Source organism: Lathyrus oleraceus, chromosome 2 (genome assembly GCF_024323335.1).
Source record: "Lathyrus oleraceus cultivar Zhongwan6 chromosome 2, CAAS_Psat_ZW6_1.0, whole genome shotgun sequence".
NCBI lineage: Eukaryota > Viridiplantae > Streptophyta > Magnoliopsida > Fabales > Fabaceae > Lathyrus > Lathyrus oleraceus.
In genome coordinates, this window is record NC_066580.1 from 22,295,709 (window position 1) to 22,320,466 (window position 24,758).

Consider the following 24,758-nt stretch of genomic DNA (forward strand, 5'->3'; position numbering starts at 1 on the left):
GGAGCACGGACTACTCTGGCATTAGCGGCATCTGGAACAATAGGTTGACCGTTGATTCGAATTCCCCCCAACTCATCACCTACAGCATAGTTGTTGACGGGTACAGCAGCAGCAACATTGTTATCATTGACCGGGCCTCCCTCTGGCGGAGCGTGATTGACCGGTGGATTTGCAGCCTCTTGTCTCTGAACCATAGCTCGAAGTTCTTCTTGCCCTTGCGCAACCCCTTGCATCATATTCATAAACTGGGCCATGCTAGCCTTCATCTCAGCCAACTCAGCTTGAAATTGATCCATACTTCTCTGTTGATTCAGTCTTGTTGAGTAGCGGTGCGGACGTTGATCAGCTATCCTGCCTGAACAGGAACCAAGAGTGAGAAGTCACGATCAAGAACACCTGTTATGCAAAATGATATGAGTATGATGCTAATGATGCGTATGATGCACATGATATGCTCATTTCTCAGGCATTCAAAGAGCCTGACCCATCCTGAAAAGATGGCAACCTGCAGCAACAAGAGAACAAACAGATACAAGGAAATGCTGACATCCTTATATATACATAAGGGTAAAAGGCATACAACCAATGTCAACAGAATATCTGAATAAACAACGTACAAAGAAAAAGAATCCCATCCAACAAACCTGGAGGTGATTCTCAACAAAAGATCCAAGAGATGGCTTACACGCAAATGAATCCCATCCAACAAGCCTGGAGGTGATTCTCAACAAAATACAATCAGAGATACAAACTAAGACAGACGGTCTTCCGGAATGAGGGTCTTCAGGTAATGGCACTGGTCTATCAACAGTGTGCATTCTGAACATTCTGGTAGAGGGGTAATCTTCTCTTTCAACTGTCTTCTCAGCTCCAAGACTTCTCCTCCAAGGTGGTCCTCTGATTTCTGTCTCAACTCCATCTCCTTCTTCAACTGAGCATCTTTGTCTCTGAGTTGCTTCTCCAAGTCTCTGATCTTCTTCTGATAACTGGCCTCAGCCCTCTGCAGCCTCAAGCGCTCCCGGTGTTCTGCATCTAACATACTCTCCATCTCCTCGTAGGATCTCTTCTTGCTTCTCAGTCTGCTAGCATCCTCTCCTTGCACCTCCCTGAGTTGATGGGCCAAGTGCAGCTTATCAGCCTGAGCTTTGTACAACTCTATCTGAGTGTCTTGCTCCTTCTCCCTCAAACGGCGACTTTCCATCAAGGCTTGCTTATAGTGCTCAGCAGGCACACTATCAGCAAGGATCAAAGGTGGTTGCTCCTGCAACGGCTCCATCCTATCATAGGGTAACAACAAAGTTTCCACTCTCTTCTTGACCCAATCAGTGTAATCGGGCATAGCAACGGCAAACTTCCTCCCCAAGACGGATCCATCCTTCACTCCCACATCTCTCCAGGCTTTCCCTATCTGCTCCAACTTAGCAGGGTCATCCTTCTTCTCAAAACAGAAACTCTCAGCTATCTCTGCTTCGAGCGGTCTTTCACTCATAACAAACCCTAGCTGGCGAAGAGAAAGAACTGGGTTGTAATTGATGCAGCCTTTGGTCCCTATGAGTGGCACGCCCCGGAATTCACCACAACTTATGATGACATCCTTCACATCCATCCGGTACGACTGCCACCTGATGTCGTAGGAAGTAAGCGACATGACCCTCTGAGTCCACTTAAGAGTGCTCTGGGTATCCACAAATGGTCCACTGGCTGGCAGAAGAGACATGAACCATTTGAACAGAAGAGGTAGGCAACACCTGATGGCTCCTCCCTTACCATGCCTGCTGTGAATGGCATAGTAAGTATCTGCTAGAAGGGTAGGGACTGGATTCCTTCCAATGAAGATACTGATAGCTGCATGGTCAACAAAATTTGGCATACTGGGAAATAGGACAATCCCATAGATCATGGTGGCAAGCTGCGCGTGAAAAACTTCCCAATTCCCCTTCTCGGCTTCATCTCTAGCAACTCTCAGAAGGAACTTCAACGGCAGACCTACAACTTCCCCACAGGGTTTCCAATTCTTACCAACCTCCTCAACACTTAACCGGAGAGCTCTGGCAATCAATCTAAAGTCAACCTCCTTTGGGACGTCCAAGAAGGGAGTCTGACGCTGAATAGGGATACTCAACAGGATAGAATACTCTTCGAGAGTGGGTGCTAACTGGTAATCCTGGAATGTGAAGCATCTGAGTTCTGGGTCATAAAACTGAAGTAGTGTCTGCAGAGGCACTGGATCTACTACCGTCTTCAACACTGTCAGAATATCTCCATACCGCCCAACGAATTTCTTCAGATGATCGTCTGTAACAAGGCTACCCAACTCAACTAGGGGAGTCAACGGCTCACGGTGGAAACTGTAGGAACAGGTCTTCCGCTTCAACTCGGGAACTGTTGCCATCTCTATCAGTAGACAAGCTCGGGAATGTACCTGAGAAATGATATGCATGCAGAGATTAGTTTTTTTTCTTCTTCTTTTTTTTTTTTTTTTGATTTTTTTTTATTGCGTTTCTTTTGAAAAATAAATATGCTATGATGCACATGATGCAGACTGGACTGGCTGGTTGTGCGATCTCTGATCACTAGGTCGAAGCTTTAGTCAAAATCAGAACATAAATCCAACTTAAGGTCAACTGAACACTGTCTGAATACAAAGTCACCATCAGAACCAAGTCACCAACAGAACCGAGTCACCAACGGTACCTGTAATGAAATAACCCTTCCCCACTCACGGGTGTAGTCTAGGCCAGGGTAAAGCTTGAGAGAAACGCAGCATAAATAACCTTTCGCAGAATACTGTCATATACACACCCGAAGTATGTAACGACAGCATCCCACCAGGGTCTGAACTGCTCGTGATATCAATGTTCCGCTAAGTGGCGCCATACCACCCGCTTCCCATGAATCACTCTATTCCTAGGTTTCCTAGATTTCACTCATAGCCTGGGTATTGGGCCTTTTACCTTGAGTAATTCCCACCCCAAACAGAGAAACACAGCCAGATGAACAGATGAATATGAATGAATGCAAACATTAATGCAAATAATAAATGCAAACAGTAAATGCAAATATATACAAAGAATGCAATAAAACAGCATAAAGCAACCAAAGCCCTAACCTAGAGAGCGCTAGGAGAGACTCGCTTAGGGAAGATGGACCAGCACAGGTCAACTTCTCTTATGTCCCCAGCAGAGTCGCCAGCTGTCGCATCACGCGAAAAACCGGCGGGAAAAGAAAGAACAACAGAGCCGCCACCGTGCGTTATTTATCCCAAAGAGGGAAAGGAAACGCTCAGAGTAAACCTGGGAAAGAACATGGTCTCGCGACCAAAGAGAATGGGTTCGGGAGTCGGTTATGCGAAGGGAAGGTATTAGCACCCCTACGCATCCGTAGTACTCTACGGGATCAACGCACAAAAGGAAGGAATATGGTTGCTAAAACACTGCTCATAAACACACACACTGGCTGAAAGAGACACAAGAAAACAAGACTGAAACTGACTCGGCAGGATATCGCATCCTGGGCCTACTTAGTCTATCAGGCATAGACATCAGAGTCGAAGTAGTTCGGACTGGGGGAAACGACACATGCTCGCTAGGATATCGCATCCTATGCATACGTATCTTCTCGGACGAGAGAAGAATCAGAGCATTCGTAGCTCGGCTGACACGCACACAAACAAACACAGGCAAAGGCAAACATGGAGCCTGAACGCCAATCACTGGACTTACATCAGCATCCGAACCAAAACGCGCTCAAGAAGGCAAACATGGAGCCTGAATGCCAATCACTGGGTTTACATCAGCATCCGAACCAAACACACGCACACTGGAACCCAAATGCCACTCGATGGACTTACATCAGCTTCCAAGCACACAACAACGCAACAAGTTAATAGGGAGTCGGGGACTCGAGCCTATAACTGTCAAGCACACACTCAAACAAACAAACAACAGGTTGCTAAGGAGTCAGGCACTCGAGCCTAGCAACTGTCAGACAACACACACAAAAAGAAAAAGGCGAACAAACAAACTAAAAGGGAGACTAGAGCTCGAGCCTAATAGTTGCCACGCAAACAAAAAGAGACGCTGAGACGTCAGAAGGAACACAAAGGTTGAAAGGACAAACTAATAGGGAGACCAGAGCTCGAGCCTAATAGTTGCCAAACACACACAAAAAAAAGAAAAAGGCGCCCGGAGAGATCAGCTCAATCTCCTGCCTACATACTTCATCTGGTATGAAGATCAGGGCGATGTAGTTCCCCTACGCAGGGATGAAGGACTAGCCTAACCAGATAACAGAGGGAGACACAACTAGGGAGACTACGACTCGAGCCTAGATGTTATCATGCAGATCATCCCTAAGTTAAGGTTTCTAGCTAAATGGCACAAGGGCCAACCTATCTTAAGCATGGCTCACACAGGAAGCAAGCCACACACACTTAACTTGCACAGGAAGCAAGCCAAGCAAAACCTAACTTGCACAAGAAGCAAGTCTAAACTAATCCTAACTTGCACAGGAAGCAAGTCAAACAATCCTATCTTGCACAGGAAGCAAGTCTAAACTAATCCTAACTTGCACAGGAAGCAAGTCAAACAATCCTATCTTGCACAGGAAGCAAGTCAAACAATCCTACAAGCACAGATAACACACGCTATACACAAACAAGTGGCTCAAACAAGGGTTAGGTTTTAGTCAAGGGGTCATATCAACCTCGACAAACAAACCTCTGGAATTGGGTGAATGTGCTCTTAACCTTGCCATTGAGGGGCTAAGGTGAAGCAGATGAAAGGATGAAGTGAGGATGAGACCTCACAGCTCTTATCCCTGGCCTGGGAGAGCTCAAGACAAGAATGTGTGGGTTCAGAAAGTGGGAACCCTTCTACACATTAAAACTGACTCAACTGTACAATTGTACAAGATCTTGGGTTTGTATCTGCAATGCATCAACACAGTGGTGTGAGCAAAGCGGATGACACACTGAATAGTGGGGGATAGATTGCATATCCCTACCTTCCACCAATTGCCTCATTGAAGTCTTTGACTCTATGCAAGGACAAAGTTAAACATTCACAAACATTGCCTCTTAAGGAGGGCTTCAGACAGTTGCCTGGCCAAGTAACAGGCCAGATCTTCCAGACTACATGAAGTAAAAGAGACATACCTCAATGCAAATTGCTTATACAAGCAAAGCAAAGCAAAAGTTCACAAGGAACTAAAAGCAACTAAAGCACCTGAAACAGTCAAGCAGACGTTAGTATACAACTTCAAACAAAACAAACAGAAACCGACACCAACAGTTAATTGGAGGCACATGGATGTGCAAGGCACAAGGCTTAAGGCATGTGAGCCAAGCCATCTACAAAACAAGGAGGTTAGACAACAATATTCAAGCAAGCTCAGTCAAAAGAATTGGTCTCAATGGCCATTTGATGGTCAACCTGAAATCACAAACTCAAAGGTGAGTAACAGGACCACTAGGGCAAGCCTAGGGTTAAAAGTGAATGAGGAAGTCAAAACAGCAAGGGATATCCAATCAAAGTCAAGTTTAAACATTCAAGAAACAAAACCAATTGGGTTCACATTCATATCAATCATCATCATCATTTCATGAACAAAAGAAGTCAAGACATGGCATTTAGAAGCTCATGGAAGTCGACAGCAAGACTTGACTCAAAAGCAATCCTAAACATTTCCAAAAATCACCAAATAAATCATGATCAATCCTAACACATAGTATGGTGAGCATGTCAAATTTCATCTCATTTGGACAAGTGGAAGGCAGTCAATGAAAATCAGAAAGTCAAGGCAATTTTGAACATGCTTAAGGAGGTCAACCAAACATGCATCAACTTAGAAAAATCATAAGTCAAGAATGGTGTATGATAAATGAATGGGATCAAAACCATGGCAAAGATGAGGATGTCTAGTTATCTCATGCAAAATTTCATGTCCATCTAATAAAGTATGAGAATTTCACAAATGAAATGGGAACATGTGTCACACAAAGTCAACATTTGACTAGGCAGGGAGGAAAACTCTCAAACAAATGGAAAATAGTTCAAATAAATCCAAGAAAATTCACAAATCAACTAGACATACAAGAGTAAGCTCATGCAAAAAATCAAGTCATTTGGAGGTCAAGAAGCATGGCAATGAAAATCATGAAGTTGGACATCAATGGTGTGACACAAATTGTCACACCCTAATTCAAAAAATCATAACTCACAAACCACAAATGATAAATTCACAAACTCTATACCAAAATCACCATGAGTGTGTCTAGTTTAAGCACAAAAAATTTGGGAGCCATTGGATACATTCTCATCATTTCACAAATGTTTTGGCAAAGTGTACAAGAATGGGTCACATGTCACAAACCCTAAAGCCAATTAAAAATTACTCAACCAAAAAATCTGGAAAAATAATGATAAAAAACTAGAGATTGTGATGATCATTATGCAAAAATTCCCATGAAATTTGGATTTAAAATGAATGATCTATGAATTTTGTAAGATTGGCATGGTAAATGAAATAAAAATTGAGACTAAATGAATTAAAGTGGATTAAATAATAGGCGCTGTGGTAAATGACCAAAACGCCCCCCATGCTGAGTATGAAACCCAGCGTTTCATTAAATTTGCAAAGTCAGCGCCCTTTTTTAACATATATTTTGTGGAAGGCGTTTAATTAATGAATTGGCATTGCGCCCCAGTGGTAAAACACTTGGTATTTGAAGCAAAGGTCTGGGGTTCGAATCCCCCTCGCCCCAGACCTTTTGGCATTTATTTGGAAAGGCTATTTGGAAAGGCAAGGCACATACAAATGCTACAGTACATATTGCAGAAAACATATTACTTACAGCAGCAACAGCAACGTATCCATCATGCTAAAAATTTTTTCTCCAATTTTTTTTTCCAAATTAAAAAATAAAAAACACCAATATGTGCATCTAAACATGCTCAAACCTAAACCAAACTCCATTAATCCCAAATCATGCTAAAATGGACAAATCAAGTAAAAATGTAAATGAACATCAAATTTGGATTTCAAATTTCTTTCTCGATTCTCAACCGTTTCCTTCGATTCAAAGCACAGTAAGCTCATGGCAAAAAGATCTACAAGATGTAGTTCATGATTTTAGAAATAGAGAGATTTGATATCTTACTTGATTTTGAAGAAATGAGTGAAACAGTTGTTGTTTTGATGTTATAAGCTCAAACAGATGTAGACTTATGCTCTAAATGATGAATGGTGAAGATGCTTGGGCTTGAAACAGCTTGAAATAGCTTTAACCAAACTTTGCCATTGATGATGCCTCTTTAAAACAGTAGAGGAAAAGGAGCTTCCAGTTGGAGAATGTTGTTAAAAATAGGTTCAAAATGATGAATAGATGTAGTATTAAGCAAGGCCAAGCTCAGTTCTTTGTGAGTTTTTTGACTGTTTTTGGAAAATGCATAAAATGAAGTGTTTTTGGAGAGTGAAAAAAAATGATGTGCAGTGTGTTTTTTCTGTATGGTATGGCTGCAATTCTGGTTTACAAATGACAGAAAATCTTCTGTTTTGATGTACAAGGTATGGTCCATGGATTTGTGGAGAGATATGGTGAAAATGTACTTGCCTTCCAAAATCCCAAGCAACTTGGCATGGCTTTTTCTGTTGGTTATCTTGCTGCAAATGAGGCTTCAAATGACAGCAAATGATGCATAATGCTGCTGTCCTTTTGAGGTACAAGGCATGGTATGAAGTAGCATGGTTTAGCATGATGAAAGTGTCCTTTTTTTGCAAATTCCAAGCAACTAAGCAATGATTCACATGTGCTGCATAATTTGAGCTTGCAAACACACTTAAAATGATATTTATGAGCTGTCCCAATTGGCCAAATGTTGGAAAAATGTTTAAATCAAAAAGTCAACTCTTGGTCAAACTTGCATTTAAATGAGAAAAGTCAAAATATGCCATTTTGATTGGTGAAGTTTTGGCACATGAAATTTATATTTTTGGAAAGAGGGGATCAAATGTGACTTGTAGGAAAAAACCCCACCAAAATTGGCCAAACGGTTTGGGAGATATGGCCCTTTGAAGTTCAAGATTTTCTGAAATCGATTCGATCATAACTTGCCAACCACACATGGGAATTGAGAGTTCTAGGACTTTTTGGAAATGGGAGAACAAGATCTTCAACTTTCATGTTGGGCAAAAATTCATTTGAGGCTTGTATCATGATGTAAGTTTGAGGATCAAGACTTTCCATTTATGGCAGGTTTCAGTTACAGGCCCAGTTTCTGTTTTGGGAAATTCATGATCTGGCTTCAAATTCTTCCATGATGGTGTTTGGCATGATGTATGATGACTATTTGGACATGAATGAACTCTCACAAACCAAATCCAATCATCAAATCACTGATTAAACAGACAGTTGACCAACAGTTGACTTTTAGGGTTTCTGATTGATTGTGCATTGACTGATGACTTCCAAACCCTAATTCCTTGAGAACTTGACTTCAAATGATGTCCCAAGTTGTATGAACTCTTGATTATTGACCATGGTGCCCAAATTCCACAAGAATGACCACCATCCACTGCTTTGACTGACAGTTGACCTTTTTTAGGGTTTTTGACTGTCTGTGTATGAACTGAGGATTTCCAAGTCTTCAACCCTTGACCAAAATACTTCAAATAGACCTCCAAGCCATGTGAACTTGTTGGACAAACCCCAAGGCCTTGGTTCAATGAGAAATTCCTTTGCTTGCTTGGTTGACTGATCAGGAGATTAGTTTGACCTAATTCTTGATTGCTTGCTCTTGAGGCAACTGTGAACAATGCAAATGCTATGCAATGGACCATGATATGCTATGACCTAATATGAAAATGTATGCATAATGATAGGTGCAAATTTGAGGTGCTACAGCTACTCTAGAGGCTGTAACACCCCGATAAAAATAAGATAATTATTTAATTTAAGTTAATATTATATTTATTAATTTAATTAAATAATTGGAATTATTGGATTATTATTATTATTATTATTGGAATAATAATTATTGGAAAATATATATAAGTTGGAAATAAGAAAAAGAGTCCCATTTGGTAAAGAAAGGGTTGTGAAAAACAGAGAAGCGGCTGAAAAGAGGAAAAGGGCAAAGAGACAGAGTAAGAGGAAGAAGGTTGGAGAAGAGAAAAGCTTGAAGCTTAAAGATTCGCCGGATTAACTCAGGTAAGGGGGGTTTATCGTCGTTTAATGGGTATTATGGGTTAACATGTAATGGGTAGTGAGGAACCGTTGATTTGACCCTAATTGGGATGTTGAATGCTGAAAAATTGTGTTGGATAAGTTGTGTTAAAACTGAAATTGAATCTGTAATTGGATGAGTCTTGATTTCCCGAAAGTGTAGCTTTTTACGGAATTGAAATCGGAGGTCCGGAAGTCCTCCAACGGCGGAAAATGCGGAGAATTCTGCATTCTGCTTCGTGTTAGCGCAAGAACAGCTTTCTGTCTTGCGTTAACCGGTTAACCCAGGGTGTTAACCGGTTAACACTGTTAAGAATTGTGAAGTATTGCTGTTTTACTTGCGTTAACCGGTTAACACTGTTGTGATTTCTGAGAAATTGCTGTTCTGTCTGCGTTAACCGGTTAACCCAGGGCGTTAACCGGTTAACACTGTTGAGTTTTGCCAGAAAGCGTGTTCTGTGTTGCGTTAACCGGTTAACCCAGGGCGTTAACCGGTTAACACTGTTGGAGATTGGAAAAATTGATATTTTAATGTTGTGAACATAATTGGTGATTGGCCTATATCGGTGTGTGATATAGTAGGGATTATTTCCCGTTGTTTTGAGTAGGATAGGTATTAGTAGAGTGTGCTAATACTGTGATTGAATTATTTGGCATGACATGATATGATTATGTGATAAATATGCTGATGATGTGTGAAAATATGCATAATGTTGTGAATGTATATATTATGTATGTAATTGTGGATGGACTGTTTTATGGCTTAGAGTGTGAGCATATGTCCATTGTGGATTGTTGTTGATGTTGCATGCTAGGTGATTTGGCATAGCATAATGTGGCCTTTATGGTGGTAGCTAATTCCCATGGTGAGGAGTTAGTGATGTTAGTCATTTTGGACTGTTGTTGATGTTTGCATGCTAGGTGATTAGCGTGCATAGCATGGCCCTTGGGGTGGTAGCTAATTCCCATGGTGAGGAATTAGTGATGTGAGTCACTAGGTCTCAAATGAGTGGGACTAGTGAGCTTGGTAGCCGTACCTGGATTTGGTCGGTGAAGTTGAACTATATGTTCACGAATAGTCGGTACCGCATGCATGGAGTCTCATTGCATAATGTATGTATGACGTATAATATGAATGGATGTATTCCAATATTATACGTGTGTTTTGTGTTGGTGTTGAGTATGAATTGAGATTATACATGTGCTTTATGTTGGTGTTGAGTATGATGTTTGAGTTGATGTGCCGTTACTGAATGTGTGTTATGATTAGGGTGATGAAATGTGTTAAATTACTTAACATTGCATGATATTTTATAATGCTTATTATATCGATTGAGGAACTCACCCTTACAACTATTTTTCAGGTAACGAGCAGTGATTGAGTAGGAGCTAGTGCTTGGAGTCTAGTGTAGTTCCTTAGTGGGTCATGCTCTGGTAGATGTAACATCGGGATGGGATGTTTTAAATGTTTATTTGTTGGTTGTGAACCAGTTTACATGTAATATGCTACATGTTTTGCATGATTGATTTAATCTCTATCCGCTGCGTATTGTACAAATGCTTTATGTTTTGAATTAATAAAAGAGCATGACAGTTATCATGGTGAATGGTGTGAAGTAATTGTGTGACACCCTTAATTGCATATCTACTCTGAGTGATATATGTTGTTATTTTAATTAAATATTTGGGGTATTTTAGAAGGGTGTTACATTAGTGGTATCAGAGCATAGTCGGTCGAGTCGAGTCGTAATTATTCTGTTTCCCCTGTACGGGATAGGTGTTGTATAACCCTATCAGTACTTATTGTTTTATCTTGTTGGGTTCTCAGAATAGAGATGGCTGGAAGAAGTAGAGACGATGCTGCGATTGCTGAGGCTCTGGGTATGCTAGCTGGAGTACTTGGGGGAAATCCGAATGTTGTGGGAATGGGAGCTGCTCGTCAACTGAGTGAGTTCCAGAAGAACAATCCTCCAATGTTCAAGGGAGCATACGATCCAGATGGTGCTCAGAAGTGGTTGAAGGAGATCGAGAGGATCTTCCGAGTGACTGAGTGTGCCGATAACCAGAAGGTCAGGTTCGGTACGCATATGCTGTCAGAGGAAGCAGATGATTGGTGGGTTGCTACCCGCACTGAGTTGGAAGCTGCCGGGAGTGCTGAGGTCACTTGGGCGGTGTTCAGAGAGAGATTTCTGAGGAAGTACCTTCCAGAGGATGTCAGAGGAAGGAGAGAGATAGAGTTCTTAGAATTGAAGAAAGGCAACCGGTTTGTTACTGAGTATGCTGCTAAGTTCACAGAGCTGTCGAAGTATTACACTCCCTATGATGAGGCTACTGGAGAATTTTCAAAATGCGTGAGGTTTGAGAACGGGTTACGTCCCGAGATCAAGCAGGCTATTGGGTATCAGCGGATTAGAGTGTTTTCTAATTTGGTCGACTGTTGCTGAATGTTTGAACAGGATACCAAGGCCAGAGCGGAAGCTATCAGCAGAGGGTTGATAGGAAAGGCAAGAATCAGAATGACCATGGAAAACCGGATGCAGTTGGCAAAGGTTTTCAGAGACAGAGTGGGATGAAGAGGCCTAGTGGGGGAGACTCTAGTGCCCCTGCTAAGTGTTACAGTTGTGGTCAGGCTGGACATCATGTCCATGAGTGTACCAGTGCTGCGAGGAAGTGTTTCAAATGTGGCAAAGGTGGTCACTTGGCTGCAGAGTGCCGGTTGAAGACTGTGACTTGTTTCAACTGTGGAGAGGTGGGTCATATCAGTCCACAGTGTCCTAAGTCGAAGAAAGAGAATCAGTCGGGAGGCAAGGTCTTTGCTTTACCGGGTTCTGAGACTTATGCAGATGATCGTTTGATCCGAGGTACGTGTTATATTAATGGCTTTCCTCTTGTAGCTATTATTGACACAGGTGCGACTCATTCCTTTATATCTTTGGATTGTGCTGTGAAACTTAAATTAGAGATATCTGAGATGCATGGAAGTATGGTGATTGATACTCCTGCGAAGGGTTCAGTGACTACTACTTCAGTCTGTTTAAATTGTCCTTTGAGTCTTTTTGGTAGAGACTTTGGGATGGACCTAGTGTGTCTTCCACTAGTGCAGATTGATGTTATCCTGGGTATGAACTGGTTGGTGTTTAACCGAGTTTATATCAACTGTTTTGATAAGACTGTGATCTTTTCTGAGATTGAGGAAGGAAAGAGTCTGTTTCTATCAGCAAGGCAGGTGAATGAGGCAGTAGCAGATGGGGCAGAGTTGTTATGCTGTTAGCGACTTTGGAGGCTAAAGATAAACTGGTGATTTGCGATCTAGCCGTGGTGTGTGATTTTCCTGATGTGTTTCCTGAAGAAGTGAATGAATTACCGCCAGAACGTGAAGTTGAGTTCTCGATTGATTTAGTACCTGGTACTAGGCCGATATCGATGGCTCCGTACCGTATGTCTGCTGTTGAGCTAACTGAATTGAAGAGTCAGTTGGAAGATCTGTTGGATAAGAAATTTATTCGTCCGAGTGTGTCACCGTGGGGTGCACCAGTGTTATTGGTTAAGAAGAAAGAAGGTACTGTGAGGTTGTGTGTGGACTACAGGCAACTGAATAAAGTGACGATCAAGAATCGGTATCCTTTGCCGAGGATTGATGATTTGATGGATCAGTTGGTTGGTGCGAGTGTGTTCAGCAAGATAGATTTGAGATCGGGGTATCATCAGATACGTGTGAAAACTGAGGATATTCAGAAGACTGCTTTCAGAACAAGGTATGGACATTATGAGTATTCTGTAATGCCTTTTGGTGTGACTAATGCGCCTGGAGTATTTATGGAGTATATGAATAGGATTTTCCATCCGTACCTAGATAAGTTTGTTGTGGTGTTTATTGATGACATTTTGGTGTATTCGAAATCTGAAGAAGAGCATGCTGAGCATTTGAGAGTGGTTTTAGGAGTTCTACTAGAAAAGAAGTTATTTGCTAAACTGTCAAAGTGTGAATTTTGGTTAGAAGAGGTTAGTTTTCTTGGTCATGTGATTTCAAGAGATGGTGTTGCTGTTGATCCTTCTAAGATAGAAGCGGTATCTAAGTGGGAAGCTCCGAAGTCAGTTTCTGAGATAAGGAGTTTTCTTGGACTTGCAGGTTATTATCGGAAATTCATTGAGGGATTTTCTAAGTTGGCGTTACCGTTGACGATGTTGACTAGAAAGGGGCAAGCGTTTGTTTGGGACTCAAAATGTGAAGAAGGTTTCCAAGAGTTAAAGAGAAGGTTAACTACTGCTCCTATTCTGATATTACCGAGTCCATCGGAACCATTTGAGGTTTACTGTGATGCTTCATTGTTGGGTTTGGGTGGTGTTTTGATGCAGAATAAGCAGGTTGTAGCTTATGCTTCGAGACAACTGGAGGTTCATGAGAGGAACTACCCGACGCACGATTTAGAGTTGGCAGCTGTGGTATTTGTTCTGAAGTTATGGAGGCATTACTTGTACGGGTCAAGATTTGAGGTTTTCAGTGACCATAAAAGTTTGAAGTATTTGTTTGATCAGAAAGAGCTGAATATGAGACAGAGGAAATGGTTAGAGTTTCTGAAGGATTATGACTTTGGTTTGAATTACCATCCGGGTAAAGCAAACGTAGTGGCTGATGCATTGAGTCGGAAATCATTGCATATGTCTATGTTAATGGTTAAGGAATTGGATTTAATTGAGCAGTTTAGAGACTTGAGTTTGGTGTGTGAGAGTACTCACAATAGTGTTAAATTGGGAATGTTGAAGTTAACGAGTGGTATTCTGGATGAGATTAGAGAGGGTCAGAAATCTGATGTGCTTTTGGTTGATAAGTTGACTCTAGTGAATCAAGGTCAAGGTGGTGAATTCAGAGTTGATGAGAATGGTAATTTGAAATTTGGTAATCGGGTGTGTATTCCGGATGTTACCGAACTTAAGAAGAGTATTCTTGAGGAAGGACATCGTAGTGGCCTGAGTATTCATCCTGGGGCTACGAAGATGTATCATGATTTGAAAAAGTTATTTTGGTGGTCGGGAATGAAAAGAGAAATTGCGAGTTTTGTTTATTCTTGTTTGACTTGTCAGAAGTCAAAGATTGAGCATCAGAAGCCGTCTGGGCTAATGCAACCGTTGGCTATTCCAGAGTGGAAGTGGGATAGTATCAGTATGGATTTTGTTTCGGGTTTACCGAGGACAAGTAAGAATTTTGAAGCCATTTGGGTGATTGTTGACAGATTGACAAAATCGGCTCATTTCATTCCGATCAGAATGGATTATCCGTTAGAGAGATTAGCTGAGTTGTATATTGAGAAAATTGTAAGTTTGCATGGTATTCCGTCGAGTATTGTTTCGGACAGAGATCCTAGATTTACATCGAAGTTCTGGGAAGGTTTGCAGAGGGCTTTGGGAACTAAGCTGAGATTGAGTTCTGCATATCATCCGCAGACTGATGGTCAGACTGAGAGGACGATTCAGTCACTGGAGGATCTTTTGAGGGCTTGTGTTTTGGAAAAGGGAGGTGCTTGGGATTGTTATTTACCTTTGATTGAGTTTACCTACAACAATAGTTTTCATTCGAGCATTGGTATGGCACCGTTTGAAGCTTTGTATGGTAGGAGATGTCGGACACCTTTATGTTGGTATAAGTCCGGTGAGAGTGATGTGGTTGGACCGGAGATTGTTCAACAAACTACGGAAAAGATTAAGATGATTCAGGAGAAGATGAGAATTGCTCAGAGTCGTCATAAGAGTTATCATGACAAGAGGAGGAAGTCACTTGAGTTCCAAGAGGGAGATCATGTGTTTCTTCGTGTTACTCCGATAACTGGGGTTGGTCGAGCTTTGAAGTCGAAGAAGTTGACACCTCGATTTATTGGTCCTTATCAGATTTTGGAGAGGATAGGGGAGGTAGCCTATCGTATCGCTTTACCGTCGTCGCTTGCGAATTTGCATGAGGTTTTTCATGTGTCTCAGTTGAGGAGATACATTTCTGATCCGTCGCATGTGGCACAAGTAGATGATGTACAGGTGAGAGATAACCTGACTGTTGAAACGTCACCTATGAGGATCGAGGATCGAGAGTTGAAGCAGTTGCGGGGTAAAGAGATTGCCTTGGTGAAGGTAGCTTGGGGAGGACCAGCAGGTGGCAATGTGACTTGGGAACTGGAGAGTCAGATGAAGGAGTCTTATCCGGAGTTATTCGCTTGAGGTATGTTTTCGAGGACGAAAACTCTTTTAGTGGGGGAGAGTTGTAACACCCCGATAAAAATAAGATAATTATTTAATTTAAGTTAATATTATATTTATTAATTTAATTAAATAATTGGAATTATTGGATTATTATTATTATTATTATTGGAATAATAATTATTGGAAAATATATATAAGTTGGAAATAAGAAAAAGAGTCCCATTTGGTAAAGAAAGGGTTTTACGTGAAAAACAGAGAAGCGGATGAAAAGAGGAAAAGGGCAAAGAGACAGAGCAAGAGGAAGAAGGTTGGAGAAGAGAAAAGCTTGAAGCTTAAAGATTCGCCGGATTAACTCAGGTAAGGGGGGTTTATCATCGTTTAATGGGTATTATGGGTTAACATGTAATGGGTAGTGAGGAACCGTTGATTTGACCCTAATTGGGATGTTGAATGCTGAAAAATTGTGTTGGATAAGTTGTGTTAAAACTGAAATTGAATCTGTAATTGGATGAGTCTTGATTTCCCGAAAGTGTAGCTTTTTACGGAATTGAAATCGAAGGTCCGGAAGTCCTCCAACGGCGGAAAATGCGGAGAATTCTGCATTCTGCTTCGTGTTAGCGCAGGAACAGCTTTCTGTCTTGCGTTAACCGGTTAACCCAGGGTGTTAACCGGTTAACACTGTTAGGAATTGTGAAGTATTGTTGTTTTGCTTGCGTTAACCGGTTAACCCAGGGCGTTAACCGGTTAACATTGTTGTGATTTCTGAGAAATTGTTGTTCTGTCTGCGTTAACCGGTTAACCCAGGGCGTTAACCGGTTAACACTGTTGAGTTTTGCCAGAAAGCGTGTTCTGTGTTGCGTTAACCGGTTAACCCAGGGCGTTAACCGGTTAACACTGTTGGAGATTGGAAAAATTGATATTTTAATGTTGTGAACATAATTGGTGATTGGCCTATATCGGTGTGTGATATAGTAGGGATTATTTCCCGTTGTTTTGAGTAGGATAGGTATTAGTAGAGTGTGCTAATACTGTGATTGAATTATTTGGCATGACATGATATGATTATGTGATAAATATGCTGATGATGTGTGAAAATATGCATAATGTTGTGAATGTATATATTATGTATGTAATTGTGGATGGACTGTTTTATGGCTTAGAGTGTGAGCATATGTCCATTGTGGATTGTTGTTGATGTTGCATGCTAGGTGATTTGGCATAGCATAATGTGGCCTTTATGGTGGTAGCTAATTCCCATGGTGAGGAGTTAGTGATGTTAGTCATTTTGGACTGTTGTTGATGTTTGCATGCTAGGTGATTAGTGTGCATAGCATGGCCCTTGGGGTGGTAGCTAACTCCCATGGTGAGGAATTAGTGATGTGAGTCACTAGGTCTCAAATGAGTGGGACTAGTGAGCTTGGTAGCCGTACCTGGATTTGGTCGGTGAAGTTGAACTATATGTTCACGAATAGTCGGTACCGCATGCATGGAGTCTCATTGCATAATGTATGTATGACGTATAATATGACTGGATGTATGCCAATATTATACGTGTGTTTTGTGTTGGTGTTGAGTATGAATTGAGATTATACATGTGCTTTATGTTGGTGTTGAGTATGATGTTTGAGTTGATGTGCCGTTACTGAATGTGTGTTATGATTAGGGTGATGAAATGTGTTAAATTACTTAACATTGCATGATATTTTATAATGCTTATTATATCGATTGAGGAACTCACCCTTACAACTATTTTTCAGGTAACGAGCAGTGATTGAGTAGGAGCTAGTGCTTGGAGTCTAGTGTAGTTCCTTAGTGGGTCATGCTCTGGTAGATGTAACATCGGGGTGGGATGTTTTAAATGTTTATTTGTTGGTTATGAACCAGTTTACATGTAATATGCTACATGTTTTGCAAGATTGATTTAATCTCTATCCGCTGCGTATTGTACAAATGCTTTATGTTTTGAATTAATAAAAGAGCATGACAGTTATCATGGTGAATGGTGTGAAGTAATTGTGTGACACCCTTAATTGCATATCTACTCTGAGTGATATATGTTGTTATTTTAATTAAATATTTGGGGTATTTTAGAAGGGTGTTACAGAGGCCGCAGTTAGTTACCCACATGTCTACCCCTGATAGAGATTTCATCTGGTGAGGGGAGAGGAACCGATCTTTTGAGGGGCACGACCCAAGTGACGTTCAATTAACTTCATGGGAATACCTCATAAGTTCATAAAGATCCAGTGATACGCACTCAGGATCCTACAAATGCACCTTCAACAGGTGAAAAGAACTTCATTAAAAAAGAGAGTATACAGACATATATGCTTCCATTTCAGGGTACTTTACCTGCAGTACACACATAAGAAATTTATTAAAGAAAAAAGAGGCCGACAAGGCTACTTTCGTAGAGAAATGATCTCTCTAGGTTTGGGCATTTGGTCCAGCTGAATTTTCTCCCTCGAGACAATTAAAGGTCGGTGAAAATGTTTCACTTGCTACAAAGCATTCTTAAACGACTGCGAAACTTCCTCAAGAGTAACGCTCATACAATCGACTAATTATGGAGTCAGTAAGGCGCTCTGAAGGCGCAAAGAATCTTATTCCCTATAAGAAGATGTTAGGATGCCCAAACGTAGGTCAAGTCTTGGTTCTTCTTTGCCATTATCTTCACTTCATGAGTAACCTGGCCGTTGTCATACCCCAAAATTTTCCCTACTTCTTTTACATTTTCATCTGACTTTTGACCCTAAACTCATCTGCATATTCATGACATATTCATGTACAATTGCATTTCTTAGATAAACATCATTAATTCAGAGGTTGGTGTTCATGGCACAAGTGTTAGATAAGTTTCTCTTCATGGTGTTCTCAAGAATCAAGCCTATGACATTATGTCATTGGATCTTACCATGGATTGCAAGTGTGATTGGATAATCTTTTATGAACTTGGTCATTTGGGATGGATTCAAGGCAAGGTTTTGCAATTCAGAGTCAAACTAGAGAAATCAAGGTTCATTCCTTCAAATTCAAGATTCATTCAAGTTCATTCAAGTACAAATTCAAATGTTCAACATTGCATTACAAAAAATATTCTAGAATACCAAACTACACTATTTTACATATTTTGACCCATTGTTGACTTTTGATCAACTATTGACTTTTCGTCAAACAGTTGACCAATGTCAACTCCTCATTTCTATATCCCAATCTCCATAATTTCTTCTTGGTCTTCAAGCTTTCATTAACCTTAGTGTGTTTCAAAAATGTATTGATGTGTCATAACTTGTTTCTTGATCTGTGTCTTGCTTTGGAGAGAAATTGGATTGAAGATCAACACCAATATTGTAGTCAAGTTAAAAATAAATAACAAACCAGCCATCAATCTAGCAAGAAATTCCATTTTCCATAAAATCAAACACATTGAGACAAATATTCATTACCTAATAGATCAAGACAATAAAGAGAACCTTATAGTGAAGTATTCCCTACCTAAGATCAATTTGAAGATTTGTTCCCCAAATATAACAAAAGAGACTAAATTCTAAAATTTAGGAGAAAAATTGGAATCATTATCTTTGATTAGCTTAAGATTAAGAATGGGTGTCGATTAATGTAATCCTAGGATTACATCAAAGCTTAAATTGCAACCTAACTATCTAGGTGTGTTTGTGGTTATTTTGTTAAATTAGATGATTAAAAGTTAGTTAAGATTAACTAACTTTGGAAAAGGGAATTGAGATATAAAGACATATGCACTATTTTATTATAATACATTAATCATAATACAATTCATTCTACAACTTTTATTTATCAATTCTCTCTCTTTCATGAGTTGCTTGAGTTGAAAGGAAACTTTGCACACTTGGTCTTGATCCAACATAAGTAGCATACTTTATCCAAAATTATTTCAAAAGTTCATTAACTTAACTTCAAGCATTAAGGAAGTATTTTATTGGTAAGTTCTCATTTCACCTCCCACATATCTCAAAGACTTAATATCTATGTTACTGTTTTATGAGGTGTGTGTTTCTCGTTGCATGTGGAATAGGTAGGTAGTAAGTGTCTAATTTAATTTAATTTCAATGTAGAAATTGTATATTAAAATTTGCATATGTATTTATTAAAAGGATAACCTTCCAAAAGTAACTTGAAACATTCTAGAATGGTTCTTTCATAAATATTTTACATTGTTATTTAAAGAAAAGTGAGAAGATGCACTAAAGAAAAAAATATATAAAATCACATTATTTATAATTTGCATTATAATTGGAAAGACAATGAAATTGATGGTGTTGCATATTTTTTTCAAATAATGCTATTCTGTAAGGAAAAAGCCTACATGATTGTTACAATGTTGATGTAGCATCTGCATGCCAAATAAGCCAACAATTACTATGTTATTTCGTATTTGTTTGACAAAAAGATATCATTCTTTTATCGTTAAATATGTTTAATTTAAATAAACAATTAATTAATATTTTTTGGGCGCAATTTAGACAATTGATTAGCTTCTAAACACACTACACTTGTCTCTTAATTCTAGGTCCGCTCTTATCTTTAAATTTAAGTCATTTTGAATTTGAAATACTAAATACTCGGTTTATTTATTATTTTTGTACAAATATATCTTTTATTATTACTACTACTTTATTTTAGAAGGTAGCAGTGTTGCACACATTTACACCAACGAAAAAGTATTTTAGTAATATCGAATTATCTGTATACACAAGAAAAGAAAAGAAAAAAAATATATATATATATATATATATATATATATATATATATATATATATATATATATATATATATATATATATATATACTACTTTTTTTTAGTATAGGTGAAAGTCGGAAATGGGCTTACAGATTACCTATAATTTTGCAGTTGAAAATTGGCCTAAAAATACCTTAATTCATCATGTTGGATCTTGAATTTAAGTGAAAACATTTTGCCACATAATTTGGTGCAATGAATATTTTCAGCATGAAAGTAAATACTATGAGAAGCTTAGTGAAAGGATTATCAAGTATCCTTTTCTCTTAATCAAAATGAACGAAACAATAAAAAAACGAAAAGTTGAGATTAATCAAACAACTGAGATTTTGCAAGAGGCAATAGTGGCTGAGGATCCAGCTTTAAACTTCCTATCATGTTCATTAAAAGCTTTCATTTCTATTACCTTTCCAATAAACGAAGGTTCTCCCTAATGTTCTTAAACTTAGGGATGGAACTGTATTGTCCCAAATAGCCTGACAGCTCTATGTAGAATCTCAAAATTTGTATAATGAATCAGCATATTTACTGGTAGTCTATAAATTTGAACGATTTCTGGATGGATCAATGGACATGTACATGTTTCATAACACCACTAACTGCGGATGATTGTTGATGAGACAGCTGAGTATCACTCCTCAATATCCTCAAATTCCCTTGTTTCTGCAAAGGCGAGTTTCCTGTAAATCAAAAATGACAAATACACGCATCATCTATGCATACTTATGAAATAAAAAATTCCTCAAAATATTGAGATAACAAATTCATACAAAAGCAGTAGATTTGTCACACTCATACATATCAAGCAAACGGGCATTCTTTGACCATCTTTTATCGTCACAGCATGCTAAACTTGAGTTATATTTGTATTCAACTTAAATGAATAGATGTAAAATAGCATGAATGTTTTAGGGATACCTTTGAGAGAGATGTTTCTCCTCGGATAATGCCTTATCCAACCTCTCTTCAAAAGGCGTTGCATGCCATTTTACTGTCTGATCCTGTAAACAATCAGCAAAACTAAGATAAGGAATATTTAGGTTTAAAAAATCTTTCAAATAAGGTGTAATGATTACAAGTCATGCCTCCTTGTATTTCTTGGTCGTGTTTGGTATTCCATTGACGTCGGGCCTCTTCGGAGAAACAAAATGAGAATTCTCATCTTCATTCAATTGAGCAGGAACCGCCCCAATATTAGGTGTGTCAGCAGATTGTAGGATCTCAAAATCAGCAGCAGACTCCGTTTCCCCGTTTCCCTCTTCCATAATGATTGATGCAGGTTCTAACCAAGAAGATAAACTTGCTTCCAGCTTATGTTGTTGCTCACTTGAATCGTGCTCCGGGTTAAAACCTTGCACTTCAAGTAACTTAGTCAGCAGGAGATTCTCACCAGCATTGCAATTTGCATAGACAATTTGTGACCGAACACGACGCTTATCATCACATAGGTCATCTAATGAGGTAGGGTATACGGTTCCAGGTGTTTGCACCTCATCAAACAACTTCAACGGGGTAGGATAAGGTGATTGACTACTTGCAATTTGGCTTTTCAATGACTTGTTTTTCTGCACATCATCAACTGGCGGGCTTTGATATGATACTAGATCATTCTCAGATTCAAAGCGCACCGATTTGTTCTTCTTCTGAGTCTCGGTGCCTGTCCAAGCTTCATTCTTTCTAATCCTATATGCAGTATGAGGACTCCTAGTCCAACTTCCTTCCACATAGTCAGGAGAGTCATATTGAGGGTCCTGTGCCTTGAAGACAAAGCTGCAAAAGAAATTAAACTAAGATCTCAGGTTCTGGTTCTATATCTTCTATGTAATTTCAGAAATAGATAAATTTTAAAAGGCCACCTGCTAGGCGTCTTCTCAAAAGAATGGACATCCAGCTGAAGTTTCTCGACAGAAGTACTGGGAAGCCAAGAATGAAACCTTGAAGTGTCACTATTGCTTTCGCAAGCGGGTGACACTTTCAATTTCGCCGACGTTTTGCGAATTTCAGGAGGCGTTCCTGCTATCGCACCGCAAGCTTGAAGAAACTTTGCCTGCAAAATATGTTAGAAGCACTTTAAAAATGATATTATGGTGTATAGATAGTTAGATACAACTTTAGGCAAGGCATGCAAAACAATATATATATATATATATATATATATATATATATATATATATATATATATATATATATATATATATATATATATATATTGATGATAGCTTTTCCTAAAAAAACATGACACTGTAATGACTTGTAACTTGTCAAAATTGAAAAAAGAAACCTAACTGAAGGTCCTAATTAGGTCATGAATTGATCGTTTTCATTTGAATCATATAAGGTTATATAATTAGTAGATACAACTATAGGCAATGCATGCAAAACAGAATATATAATTTGAGGATGGTATCTCTTAAAAAACATGACACTGCAATGCCTTATTACTTGTCAAAATTGAAAAAAAGAAACCTAACTGATAGGTCATGATTTGATTGTTTTCATCTGAATCGCACAAGGTTTATATAATTAGCAATTACTTTGTGCTACTCTCCTTACTTTATTTACATGATATATTCCAAAATTTACACATTTCCACAAACAACTCAAGGAAATGCATACTATTAAAGTTACATATCAGTAAACATATTCATTTACCCAAGTTGAAGCCATGGTTTTATTTCAAATAAAGGTACACAGGACACAATTTGAGCCACAACATAATTCATAATGGTTTTTGATGTCATCGAAACCGCAATGCAACTACAATTGAAGTTGCATTGTCTACGATTGAAATCTCATCGAAACTGCAATGCAACTACAATCGAAGTCGCATTGGCTGCAATTGAAGTCTCATCGAAACTTCAATGCAACTACAATTGAAGTCACGTTGTCTGCAATTGAAATCTCATCGAAACTTCAATGCAACTACAATTGAAGTCCCATTGTCGGCAGTTGAAGTCTCATCAAAACTGCAATGAACCACAATCGAAGTCGCGTTGTCTGCAATTGAAACCTCATCGAAACTTCAATGCAACTACAATTGAACTCGCATTGCCAGCAATTGAAATCTCATCGAAACTGCAATGAACTACAATCGAAGTCGCATTGTTGGCAATTGAAGTCTCATCAAAACTGCAATGAACTAAAACGAAGTCGCATTGTCAGCAATTGAACTCTCATCGAAACTTCAATGCAACTACAATCGAAGTCGCATTGGCTGCAATTGAAGTCTCATCGACCTTATATCATCGATCTCAATTTTCGACACACAACTATAATTTAAGCTAAGACATAACTCATAACAGTTTTAGATGTCATCAAAACCGCAATTCAACTACAATCAAAATCACATTCTCTATGATTGAAATCTCATTGACCTTATATCATCGATTTCGACACAATGCAACCGTTACTTCAACAGCTAAAAGAAACATTTACAAAAATAGCTATACCTCATCGTTCAGAGACACCTCATCAGCATCATTCCTAGCTGAATCTCCATTCTCTTCAGATAAACCAAAACATAAATCAGTATATAACCACAAAGAAAACTATAAAAAAAACGCAACAGCCAACTACCTTTCGATAACAACGAGCACAAACGATTTCCAGATATCACCGTATCCTGATTCAGAAAATCAACATTACAAAATGAACAACTAATTCCGATTATAAACCTAACATTCATCCAACATTTGCACATACAAAACCTCAATTACATTTTCTTGAAAAAATCTTGAGAGAGAAAGGAAGAGAGAGAGTTACCGTTGTTGTGGAGCGAGAAGGTGCGGTGGAGACAAGAAGAGGTTCAGGGAGATGATGCCGGCTATTACCTCTGAATCCGAAGAAGCACCTCATAGCAGCTTGAACGGAACGGAAGAAGAATCGGAGGAGAAAACCTAATCCACGCTTCACGAAGCTCAACATTTCGCGATGATTTTCACTGTGATTTTCTGAACCTTTCTTTGTTCGTTTCGAAATCGGTGAATGAAAATGGAGCGGAGAAAGAGCGCGTTAAGTGTGAATAAATGGGTTACGTTATTGCACTAATTTGAAGAATGTTTTGAAATTTGAACTCAGAGGGAAATTAAAATTATCACTGTGATCTTTTTTCTTGATGATATGTTATATACTAACGTCTGATTTGAAATTTTTTTAATTAATCAGTAAAAGAAAACTCGACATAATATAGTGAATATACGTTATTATTTACTATCTCAAAATAAAAGTATACGTTAAAGTTTGGGGGAAGATATAAAAATAAAAAGTATACGTTATTATATCTATTATTAACATATTCAAATATATTTGTGTTTTAGGAAAGCGGGATTTTTCTATTTTAGTTATTAATAAATAAGAGGTTAAATATGATAATATTAAAAGTGATAAATGTTATTAATTCAGTTCAATTGATTATATTTGAATTTGAAAGAAAAAAAAAAGCAAAACCTAAAAGAGAACTTTTTGTATGGTCTTTAGAACTAGCATTAGATGTAGCGAAATGAAATGAATTAGATATGACAAAATGGATTAATCATTATTCCCTTCATCTTATAAATTATTATTAAAAAA

General features: G+C 38.8%; 1 protein-coding gene across 1 annotated transcript; it reads right to left on the reverse strand.

Annotated features, from left to right (window-relative positions):
• Positions 1-20,492: 20,492 nt before the first annotated feature.
• LOC127117782 (protein JASON) lies at positions 20,493-24,312 on the reverse strand. Its single transcript, XM_051047890.1, has 7 exons — positions 23,952-24,312; positions 23,766-23,811; positions 23,639-23,691; positions 22,046-22,236; positions 21,275-21,959; positions 21,108-21,190; positions 20,493-20,869 (listed from the first exon to the last, which is right to left on the reverse strand). Exons 1-7 carry the CDS (start codon positions 24,111-24,113, stop codon positions 20,821-20,823), a joined length of 1,269 nt encoding a protein of 422 aa, XP_050903847.1. The 5' UTR covers positions 24,114-24,312; the 3' UTR covers positions 20,493-20,820.
• Positions 24,313-24,758: the final 446 nt, after the last annotated feature.

Coding starts and splice junctions, on each gene's coding strand:
- LOC127117782 (XM_051047890.1), bottom strand. CDS start 24,113: ATGTTGAGCTTCGTGAAGCGTGGATTAGGTTTTCTCCTCCGATTCTTC. Junction 23,812..23,951: donor CTTCTCGCTCCACAACAACG/GTAACTCTCTCT, acceptor TTTCTGAATCAG/GATACGGTGATATCTGGAAA. Junction 20,870..21,107: donor GAGAAACATCTCTCTCAAAG/GTATCCCTAAAA, acceptor TTTGATTTACAG/GAAACTCGCCTTTGCAGAAA.